Genomic DNA, 12423 nt, shown 5'->3' on the forward strand with positions numbered 1-12423 from the left:
ACCCCGGAACCCAGAACAAGTCTAGGTGGAGCTTGTCTTCTAATGAGCTCAGTGCCTTCTTGCAGTTAAGGACTATGCTGGAATTAGTCATAGGCGACGACCAGGCCAGGAGATCCATCCAAAAAGCTTCGCCGGCCTTTGCTAGAGAGGGAAATGTCCAGATCATCGGAATATATTCCCGTGCCTACTTTGTAGTCCATTTTGGACCCGTCGGTATAGACTGAGATAGAATCTTCTTCCCCAATTATGTCTCTTCTCCATTCTCGTCTAGAGGGTATCCTCAACTGGAACTGATCCGGTTGATCATAGTAGAAGTACTTTTTTCAATAGCCTGTTTTTGACAGTTCACGCGTAAGTCGTGTCAAGCTGTCGTGTTATTTTTTTCTGTATTTTTTTGGCATTTTATCATAGAAAGACTTATGCCTGAACAATGTTTACAAAACGTTTAACTTTATTACTCACGTTCTGTAAGAAATTTGTTTCGCGAGATCCGATCAACTTTTGGTCAATGAACCGCCTATTCGCCATCAGCCATCTTGAGACCCAGCATTCATTGTTGGATAGTAATCGACCGAATAGACCACGCCCAGCACTCAGTGAGGGAAAAGAACAGGAACGAAGAACATAGAAAGTCGATTCGGCGTAGTTCGCAGCAACTCGGACTGACGTATGGAACGACTTGGCTCATTTTACGTTGAGATCTTAGTTGAAAGCGTATAAGCTGTACAAGAACTGAAGTCGCTCGACCTTCGCAATCGACATCGCTTCGCTCTATGGGTTCTTAAAGTTCCAAGAAGATTCGACGTTTTCAAGCTAAATTTTACTCAGCTATGAGCCCTATTTCTGGCCCAATGGATTTGTAAACAAAAAAATTTCCGCATTTGCTCTGAAGAGCAACCTGAAGAGATTCAAGGTCTCCCATTCATCCAGAAAAACAACGATTTGGTATGGTTTGTGGGCTGGTGGAACCGTGGGTTTCTTCAAAATAATTCCGGTAAGAACATAAACGTCAATGGCAACCGTTAAGCGCCATAATAACCGACTATTTGATGGCTGAAATTGAAGCTCGTGATCTCGATGACATCAATGGATTTATTCAGAGATAATTTTACGTTTTGGGCTGGTCGATTGGACACATAAAGTCTAAGTTTATGTGGAACAAATCGCTTCGATTCAGATCTTGGAGTTCGTCAGTTACCGGTCCAAATGCTCGAACGAGTCATAAAAAATTGGACTCAATGGATGAACCATTTGAGACGTAGCCACGGTCAACATTTGAAAGAGATAGTTTACAAAACATAAATGCCACAGAATGTTCTTTCGAATGGTATAAACATTCCCCATTAAATTTGAATTATTTATGTTTTTTGGTTGGTAGGGAACCACGAAATGGATCACCATTTATACCTAAAAAGAAATCCATGAAACAAAGTTTAGATCTAAATATTTTTGTTCACGTAGCGGCATCACTGTACTGATACTTTTAATCAGGAAAGTTCGAGATAAAATTCCTTAATATATGTTAAACTAATTTCAAAACTACGTCGAAAATTAATCTTAGCTTAGAAAATTTTTCCAACATTTCAAATTCCATTTATAACCCTCCTTATCACCTTTGTCTTCTTTTTACTTCAAGTAAGTTCCAAAACTAGATTAGTGATTATATGCGCTACGATAAACCAAGAATATACAAAACTCATTCGCTTTAATTATTTGTAATGATAAAAATGAATAACTAAATTATTTTTATTATTATTTCAATTTAATAGGACCAAGTTTTTGGGGCCTTATCAATCCACAATGGAATATGTGCAACAAAGGTCGACGCCAGTCACCTATAGACATAGTGCCCGACAAATTACTCTTCGATCCATATTTGCGGCCATTGCACATCGATAAGCACAAGGTAAGATCATTTTTATAGATGTTAAAAATCGTAAATATATTCAGGGGCATATTTAGAATTAGTTGTAGTTCCACCGCTCAACGTGGTTGATTTGCCACAATGCACATGGTGTCACTTATTTGTAAAATTGGGTTGCTTTTCCATCAATACTAAAAAAAAAGTGTGTTTGCACCAAACTATGCAGACTTTTATAGTTAGGTTAAGTTATATAACATTTATGCTTTCTTTTAAATTCTGTTAGTAACACTCCTTACAAGTACAACACAAGAACATATATGAAGCATAAACATTGTGATATCATTTCCATTTTGGTCTTTTTCCACAAAGTGAAAGACGTACTGTCCACAAACAGACACACAACCCACTAATCGTTCAAAAACCATGTGTACAATCAATATCTAACAGACTTCTTCTTTCTTTTTTTTTAAATTTTCGTCACATCGCTTGCTGTCTGCCTGCTCGCTCGACTGATTGTTTGAACGCTTTACTTTGTTGACTGATTCGCTGGTTGACTCTTTGGACTGACTGTTTGTTTGGCTAACCGGTTGCTGGTGGTCTTGGCTCGTCGGTTCGTTGGTTCGTTGGTTGGCTGTTATCGCACAGGTTTCCGGTACACTACACAACACAGGTCAATCGCTCGTCTTCCGCGTCGACAAGGACACAAAGCAGCCTGTGAACATCACTGGCGGCCCACTTGCCTATCGCTATCAATTTGAGGAGATTTACATACACTACGGCACTGAGAACAGTCGGGGGTCAGAGCACTACATACAAGGTTACAGTTTCCCCGGCGAGGTAAGTACATACATATATGTAAATGAGACACCCGACAACTACTGACAGTTGACAGTTGACTAGTGACAACTTGTTGGCTAAAGCAAGCATTTTTCACTTTACCGTTAATCCATGCGCACTCTCTTTCTGCTTCCACAGATACAAATCTACGGCTTTAACAAGGAACTCTATCACAATATGTCCGAGGCGCAGCACAAGTCACAGGGCATTGTGGCGCTCTCGCTCATGGTGCAAATTGGGGACACGCCAAACCCCGAACTGCGAATTATTACCACCACTTTCAACAAGGTTTTGTACCGAGGTAAGTGTGTTGAATTTGTGTTTGTGTTGCATAATCACACAGCGGGGGTGCTGGCGTGTGTGTTGGGATTTCAAATGTCAACGACATGCACTTCAAATGCGATTCCAAGCTCAGTTGTGTGTGTGTGTGTGTGCGTGGCGAAAAAGAAATTAACAAGACATGGAAGTTATTTCCGGTCAACAAAGTGCAAAGGCAAATTCAAATACGAGTGCGAACGAGTGCAAGCATTCGCCCTGCAGCGGCCGCAAGTGAGTCCGGAGAACAGCGGAGGGCGTGGGTGCGCGGAGGTCGGCGCCAAATATAGGCCGTTATTATTTCTGCAGGCCGTTTTACTTTCCTATTTCTCGTCGCTTAAATCATCAATATGGCGAGCCTCTACCGAACAGAACGACAGCCATTACAAACCGTAAAAGAGCCGCGTCTCAATGTTGATGACCGGCAGCGTGCAAGCAAACAAGCCGGCTTTTAAAGGAAATAAAATAGTAAAAACAAATTAAAGCAAAAATTCTATGCATGTTTGCACGTTTGCATTTGCCCTTTTCGCGGTTCAAAGCACCCACAATAATAGCAGCAACAAGCGTGTCGCACGCGCGCTTAAAGCTTTCGTCTCTTCGACGACCGTCTTAACCACGCTTACCACCTTGGAGTTGGCGCAAAATTATGCGCTGCCAAATGCAATAAAAACGCCCGCTCATAATATAATAACAGGGTAGCAACAATTGCAATTGCCACTCGGCCTTCCGCTGTGCATTTCGCCACACAAATGGCCAGCAAGTGCGCGGCGTCCAGCTGGTTGCCCGACGCCTCCCGTCATTTGAAGGTGCTAGCGTTGCCTCAGCGCAATAAAGTGGAAAGTAAAAAGGAAGAAGTGAGAAAAGCCAATCAGTGGTAATAGTCGGCCTCCTGTTGTGTGTTGTTGTTGGGCGTGCAACAAATGCAAAACGTAAAGTGGCAGTTAAATTTTTCCATAACACCAATCCTGCAGTACCGTCACGGCAGGCCCCTTCAAGGTGCAATCGCATGGCCGGTGAAAGTGCAGAGAAAATAGTGCTCCGAAGAAACCGCCAATAGAAAATAGGAACCGAAACTAAAAATGGGAATATGATTAGAAAAAATAAAGGCCAAATAGCGATAGTGTATGTGGACGATAATTTACCGCTACCTTTTAAAAAACTGAGCACGGCAATAACTTGAGGTGGTTAAAGTGACTTAAGTAGTCGCGAGATCTCCAGAAGACTGATCTGACATTGAAGTGGAGTTGACTCGCCGGCAGAAATGTGAATATTCACTGTGATACCTGAACGTTAATACCGGTTTTGAGCTCGCTTACTCTCTATTTCTATGTCTATTTGAAACTACTTCGCCAAAGAACATGTGTTACCCGATAAGGTTAGATTAGATTATTCAGGTAGGCTTATAGTGTAGTCTTGCCGATGCGGGGCAAGTGGACAAGATATGCTCCACTGTTTCCCTGGTGACCTGCTCTAAACACTTCCTGCAGTCTTTTCGATCTATCAGCACCATTCTGTGGGCATTTGTCGCCACAAGGCAGTGACCAGTTGGTATTCCGATCATGTTCCTATAGTCTCTTCTATCGAGTGTCAATAGGAACTGTGTGTACTTTCGATCTACCGTTTTCAAATGTTGGCCACATCTACGTCTCAGGTGATCCATCCGTTGAGTCCAAGTTTCGATGACTCGGTCGAGCACTTCGTCTGGTAATTGGCGAATGACACGCGTGATGTTTTGCTTCAAGGCCTTAATCAAAGCGAGATTGTCCGCATAGACTTTATACTGTACATATGCCCACAGGAAAAAGTGTAACGGAACAAAAAGTAAAGAAAAATAACTTGACAGCTTCGTACGACTCATGCGTGATGTCACCCGTTATAACCAAACCGAGAACGCGTTGGAAAGTCCTCTTGAGAGCGCTGGTCAACACTTACACTTTCGAACCTTAGAATAGGGCGACAGAGGTCCACTGAACTACTTACCGTTATCAAGGTTAATCCAACTCTACTAGCAGGGGTTTTAACCGTACGTTGTCCACTGATCATACATAAGATGGGCCTGAAAATTTGACAGACGTCAATTTTCAGTGGATAGAAATATTTCAAGACTTTTCTAATGGACTGTACAGCCTTCCCTAGAATAAGGTTGAAACAACTTTGATATGTTACCTGCAGTAAACTTCTAGACAGATTGTGAAATCGACCGAGCAATAGTTTAGTAAAAGACTCAAATCGCTTCTTCAGCATATCGAGATCTGTAGGTTTTGATCTTTGGAGGGTTTATAAAAGATCTGTGATTCACCACCTAGTAAATTTTTCACAAAGCTGAAGCCAATTCTTCTCGTCGCCGTGATATCTAATTCAGTCATAACGTATATCGCCACGTAAAATGCAAAACAGCGCATCATCAAAAAAAATCGAAAATCGCTGTCAGATATAATAACCAATACATAACCATTTTATAACGAAATGATAACCAATATATAACATTTTCTTTCTCAATAACCATAAATTTAATTAATTTTTAGGGTTTTCCACACCCATCAGGCACATATCAGTGCGATCACTGTTGCCAAATACGGATCACTACATCACCTACGAAGGATCCACAACGCATCCTGGCTGCTGGGAGAGCACCGTTTGGATAATTGCAAACAAACCCATTTATATCACAAAGCAAGAGGTGAGCATTGCCCTTGACCACACTGAAACTACACTGGTGCGATAATTAACTAAATATGTATCAAATTTACGCTAAATTTAATCATTTTGACGTAAGCCTTGGCAAAACCAAGCGGCCAATAAAAATAATCACATGCGTGTGTATGTGTGTGAGTGAGTGCGTAAAAGCGCAATGAAGGCATAATTACAACCTAATTGAACTTAATTAACCGCATCAGCGAATTTGTTTATTTCGGTGGTTAAATTACAAATTGAATTCTGCGTATAATTTTAATTGTCGCGCAGGAATAAATGCAGAAATAAATAGGCTATAAATGCAACTACGAACTTGCCACTGCGTGTGTATGCACTTATGTACGTATTGGTGGCGATATTAATCGAATAATTGCAGTTATTTCGTATCATACTTAATATTATATATTTTATTTAATATAAAGCGGGTTCAATAAATTAATTGTTTTTAAGCTTGCTGAAGGTAACCAAGCTACACTCTTCTTATACTGTTCTTTCGTACAGAGATCTATTCATGAACTATTTTTAGCCTCCAGAAGCCGACTAATCGACTGCTTTGGCTACTGTCATATAATCAGTCAAGTATTAAACAAAGGCTGCTCTTTTCATCTTAAAGGGTCAGTATTACTTCCAGTTTCAAGTGTGAAAATATTTTATTCCTTTGATCCTGTGGCCGATCTCCTGGGGGATCTCCGAAAAACGGTACCAGGCGGTGAGAAAGATTTTTCTGCTTAAATTGTCTCATATCCAAAACCAAAATAAGTGACTATTACAAAGAATAAATGCAATGATCGAAGACTTCTTCTTTACCGGAGTTAATATCAGCGCGCCAGTTGTTTCTTCTTTTCGCAATGTGGCGCCAACTGGTGATTGCAAGCAAAGCCAGGTCCCTCTCCAACTGGTCTTTCCAACGGAGTGGAGGTCTTTCTTTTCCTCAGCCTCCGCCGGTGGCTACTGCATCGAATACTTTGAGAGCTGGAGTGTTTTCGACAATTCAAACGACCTGACCTAGGCAGCTTAGCCGATGTCTCTTAATTCGTTGAACCATGTCAATATCGTCGTATATCTCAAACAGCTCATCGTTCCATCGTATGCGCAATAGACCTAAGGTCGCGGTGACTTCTTCATTTATTAATCTTAATCCATCGAATGCGATATTCGCCGTGACCAACACGAAAAGAACCACAAATCTTTTGCAGAATCTTTCTCTCGAAAACTCCCAACTTCCATCAGTTGCTGTCATCGTCTATGCCTCCGCACCATATAGCAGGATGGGAATAATGAGTAACTTATAGAGTTACTTCTCAATTTCCTACTCAGTCCGAAATAACACCTATTGGCAAGAGTTCTTCTGCGCTGGATTTCGAGGCTGACATTGTTGCTGGTGTTTATACTGGTTCCAAGATAGACGAAACCATCTACGACTTCGAAAATTGTAAACAGTGACGTGGGAGGCTAGTCGGGAGTGCGACGGTTGTTTATATGTTGACAGGAGATATTTTGTCTTTCTCTCGTTCGGCATAAGATCCATTTGCTTCGATTCTTTATCCGTTCTGAAGAAAGCGGAACTAACGGCGCGGTTGTCGAGGCCAATGATTACAATATCATCGGCGTACGTCAGCAGCTGTACACTCTCATAAAAGATTTAGCCTTCTCGCTTCAACTCTGCAGCTAGGATTATTTTCTCCAAGAGCAGATTGAAGAAGTCGCACGATAGGAAGTCGTTTTGTCTGAAACCTCGTTTGCTATCGAACGGCTCGGAGAGGTCCTTCCCGATCCTGACCGAGCTTTTGGTATTGCTCAACGTCAGTTTACTCAGCCGTACGAGTTTCGCGGGGATATCAAATTCAGACATGGCGGCATAAAGGCAGCTCCACCTTTTCGTGCTGTCAAAAGCGTTTTGAAATCGACCAAGATGTGGTGAGTGTCGATTCTCTTTTCACGAGTCTTTTCCAAGACTTGGCGCATGGTGAATATCCCGGCCAGTTGTTGATTTTCCAGGTCTAAAGCCTGTTTGTTAGCTTTGGGCTTTAATCTTTCACACAATACGCTCCTTATCCGCGATGTTGAGGAAACTTATCTCACGATAATTGGCGCCCAGATCGTGGAGTCTCCCTTTTTGTCGAGTGGGCAGATCACACTTAAATTTCAATCGTTGAGCATTTTTTCGTCCGACCATTTTCTACAAAGAAGCTGATGCATGCTTCTTATCAGTTCTTGGCTTCTTAGCTCGGCCGGCAATCCATCGACCCCCGCCGCTTTGTTGTTCTTCAGCCGGGTAATTGCTATTCGAACCTATTCATGGTCGTACAATGGAACGTGTGCTCCTTCGTCATTGATTGAGGAAACGAGGTCACCTTCTCCTGGTGTTCTGCTTTCACTGTCACTCAACATGCTGGATCAGTGTTCCCTCAATAATTTTAATATGCTCTGGGCACTATATCACCTCTAGGGATTCTTCAAGAATATGCTCCGGTCTTGAAACCTTCTGTTAGTCGCCGCATCTAGTTATTAAATTATATTGCTAAGATGTAACCTTACTGTACAGTCGGAGTCAGCACTAATAAATATTACCTTTTTACACAAACTCTATTCTAGTCAAAGTTCGATAGGACTACTTGAAAGCTCAGTCAAGAAAGTTTTGAGGATATACACAATATTTTTTATCACCTTTTTACCATTCTGACAATAAATCTAAAAAATATCATCGAAGTATTTTCCCTTTCAACCGAAAATTTCGTGCTCCAATAAATCCGTAACTGTACGTTGATATGTATTTTTAATGTACATAACTGTAAAGTGGTATTTAATTGAAACGTTCTGGTCTTCTGGCTTTTTCGACAATGTGCAAGCAAACATTTTTGCGATGAATAAGAGATGCGAATGCAGGCGGTTAATGGAACAGTTGCGACCGTTCTTGTTCGAGGCCAACCCAAGTGGTAGCCTGTAGTGTATGTGTGGTGGTGTGTGGTGCAGTGTGCTCACTTTCACCACATCGCTGGCGCTTAATATAAACGTAATTACGTGTTAAGTGCTTGTAATTTGTTTAAAGCGTTTTATTGGGGATTTTTTCATACTTTCACACAACAATTACAATTTCAATAATGTTTACAATCAGCAAAACACACACTCACACATGCACATGCTTATTCAAAAATACTGCCCAATGCGCACACACACGCGTGTTTAAATGCAAATTAAGTTATTGGCAAAAAGTTGCTGTTGAGTATAGGCCGATAAAAGCTCAAAATTAAATATTTACACTCTCGGAAGTGATTCGGGCGGCTCGAAAAAAACCATCGTAATGAATAAATTGTGCGCCTAACGAAGCAATAAAAAATTTAAATAATTGCGTGTGAGCATTATTTGCTTTAAAAACCGATATGTATGTATGTATATGTGTGCCACATAATTCACTTTTAAGTTGACTTAAATGCTTGCAACACTACTTTAAACTTTAATTTATTTAAAAGTGCTGTTTAAGCAAATTGCTAATTGTTTTCTGACGATTGCTATACTCCAGCTGTAAGATAAAGATCATTTGAGTATAAGTAACTTAAGATGTGAGCCCACCAACTATTAAAGGCATTGGCGTTCATATCTCTGGCAGAAGCTTTGCCGAGTTCCTTATCCCATTTGAAAGCCTATTCGCTAGAGGACGCTCATTACAATGCTGTAATAGTTTCGGTTAGTGATCATCTCGAAAAATAGTGGCAGTGAATCCGCAATTAATCGCTAAGAACATGTGGCTACTGGCACTTTGCTTTTTATTACGTGAACAAATTGTGCCTTTTATTCATGCGTGTCCTATAAAGAGATTAATTGTAGCCGACATTTTGAAATTTCTAACGGCTTTTTTAATAAGAGCACTACAAAAGTATTTTTAAATAAAATAAAAACGGCTTGGGATGGCAATGAAATTCTTTATTCCTGTGAAAGTTCGATGCCATTATGTATGGAACTCGATTTCTTTTGCATAGCCACCACAGGCCCGCTTGGAGAAATCCAGACGCTGAACTCAATTCTCGACGGTTTTCAAGCGTAAATCGGCCGATACTGCGGCTGTTTCACCTTTGATATTCGTACGAAGTTCATCAATCGTCGCTGGCTTGTTCGCATAGGCTATATACTGGCGTAGCTTCACAGAAAATAGTCTGGGCGTCAAATCGCATCACCGAGGCGACCAATTGACTGGGCCATTTCGTGAAATAAAACGTTCACTAAACTTGGTTTTCAAGAAATCGATTGGGACTTTCGCTGTGTGGCTTGTGGCGCCGCCCTGTTGGAACCACATATTGTCCAAGTGCATAACATCCAATTCGGTTCAAAAACAAATTCAAATTCAAATTTCATTTATTGAGACCAAAAAGAAACAAAAATACAAATTATTTACAAAAGTAGAAAGTTATATGTAACTTAAGACTATACATATTTTATCTTAAACAAACGTTTCCGAAAACAGATCTTAATCTAAAGGAAAAAAAAGAAAAAATTACAATAAATGCTTGCTCCCGACATTTTCAAATGTATTATGAAGGCTACGACTCAGTCTTAATATTAACTTAAAACTTAAAACTAATTAAAAAAGAAATCTTACAAGCTATAATAGCAAATAAAGCTTATGCTTAAGCTAGCCCCTGTGCGAACCAGGTGTTGATTTTACATAAAAGTATGAGCAGAAGGCTTCTGGATGATTAACATCATTTATTATATTTTCTTTACTAATACCAAGTGGAGATAAATACCTGCTGTTGACCCAAGTATGACTCGACTGCGACATGATACCATCAGCAATCAATGGATTGTCACAATTCCGAACATGGTCGAAAAACCTTAGTATTGCTCTTATTGCATATTTATTAAAAGGGAGTACTTTAGAATTTGAGTAGATATATTTATTTGAGTATCTCTTTTTAAAGTGAATGAAGTTTTTGTTTAAACAAAATCTTATAATTTTACGTTCAAATATTTCAATTTTTTTCATCAAAGAAGGCAAAAAATGAAACCAAATCGGCAAAGCGTACATTAAGACTGGACGGAGAGCCACTTTATAAATCAAAATTTTGGTTTTTGTGCTTAAACTTGTATTTTTCATTATCATTGATAAGGCATGAAAATCAAATTTCACCATGTCGTTAGCATGAAAATTGAATTTAAATAAGTTGGTGAAAGTTACTCCAAGATATTTCATTTGATTCTGAAAACGAATATTATGACCATTAATGGTTCAAAAACATTGGGTTATCATTGAGTGATAGCGATTCCCACTCGCAGTAAAGTGCTGGTCTTGATCATCACGGAAGAAATATGGCCCAATGAGGCCGCCGGCCCATAAACCCCACCAAACCGTAATTTTATCGAAATACAATGGTGACTCATGAAGTACGTGTGGATTGCTGCTTGACTAATAACGCACGGCTTATTAACGAAGCCATTCATTATGAAATGAGCCTCATCGCTGAAGATGATTTTTCTACGAATATCCGGTTCATTTCAAGTCGTTGCTCAACCCAATTCACAAACATACGACGATTCTGGTGGTCAAGCGGCTTCAGTTCTTGCGTCAATTTGATCTTGTAAGGTCGTAGGCCAAGATCTTTTCGCAAAGTTCGCCACAACGACATCACAGAAATGGCCAACGCTTGAGTACGACGTGTGAGAGACTGATTTGGGTCTTCCTCAATTGATGCGCTAGCTGCAGCAATGTTATCGACACTACGGGCACTCTCAGTGGCACGAGAGACGCCAATCGTTGATCTGACCGACCATAAATTTGGCATAGCGGTCTTAAAATTGAGGCCACTGACTCCGAATTTCGGTGGTAAATTTTAATAATTTCGATCGTATATCTTTCCATGATAAAATGACAAACATTACTAAAGAGAAATGTCAAAAGAACGGAAAAAAGTATGACGTCGTTTGCTGTCCCTATCGGTCTACTTTTGTAGAATCCTTATTGAAAAATCCATTAGTTCTGTTTAGTTCTAAATCAGACCAATTTTTACCTTAGAAAGAATAATTCGATTAAAATCTTTAAAGATTACTCTCACAAATCGATTACTAAGTCTGTGTAGATATGGTGAGATTTTTGGTATAAGTTAAGAAAGTCAGATAGCCTATTAGTGGCCTTGGAAAAGTCTGCATGGGAACAAACCTGGGATAAGGACTGGAACTAAGCTGGCCATATCTTAAGCTTTTGGAAGCATACTTCTACACTCTTATTTCAAATTTATTAATCGTAAAATCATACGCACTTTGAGCAACAGGTATTCTATCGGTACCTACCACATTATAATGGATCAAAGATATTTTGTCGATAATCGATTAATTTCCCAGAGGAAGAAGATTTCCACGCCTTTTCTTCTGCTTTTTTATTTTTGAAAGAAAAATTTAGCAACGAAATTGCTCTATCTTTGAAATTGAACCATGAGAATTGTTTTCAAAAATAAATGCTAATCACACTTCTTCCTTTTGATTGCAGTTGTACCAACTCCGACGACTGATGCAAGGCTCCGAGAGTACACCGAAAGCGCCACTAGGCAATAATGCGCGTCCCGTGCAAGGACTACACCATAGAACCGTAAGGACAAATATAGACTTTAAGCGTAATAAGGTGAGTAAGACAACAACAAATCAACGCACAAATATTGCGATAAACAAATTTAAAGAAAAATTGTAATGAAACATTAATGCAACCGCCACAATCTACTTGCCAC

At 39.9% G+C, this 12423-nt stretch overlaps 1 protein-coding gene across 1 annotated transcript in view; it reads left to right on the top strand.

The window, feature by feature from the left end:
• LOC120775601 (carbonic anhydrase-related protein 10) overlaps positions 1-12423 on the top strand; it is a 76254-nt gene that overhangs the window by 61102 nt on the left and 2729 nt on the right. Inside the window, exons 3-7 of the mRNA XM_040105840.1 lie at positions 1770-1906; positions 2510-2701; positions 2840-3002; positions 5542-5696; positions 12189-12320. Coding sequence (XP_039961774.1) covers positions 1770-1906; positions 2510-2701; positions 2840-3002; positions 5542-5696; positions 12189-12320 — 779 coding nt within the window. The remainder of the gene's footprint in view (positions 1-1769; positions 1907-2509; positions 2702-2839; positions 3003-5541; positions 5697-12188; positions 12321-12423) is intronic.

Source organism: Bactrocera tryoni, chromosome 4 (genome assembly GCF_016617805.1).
Source record: "Bactrocera tryoni isolate S06 chromosome 4, CSIRO_BtryS06_freeze2, whole genome shotgun sequence".
NCBI lineage: Eukaryota > Metazoa > Arthropoda > Insecta > Diptera > Tephritidae > Bactrocera > Bactrocera tryoni.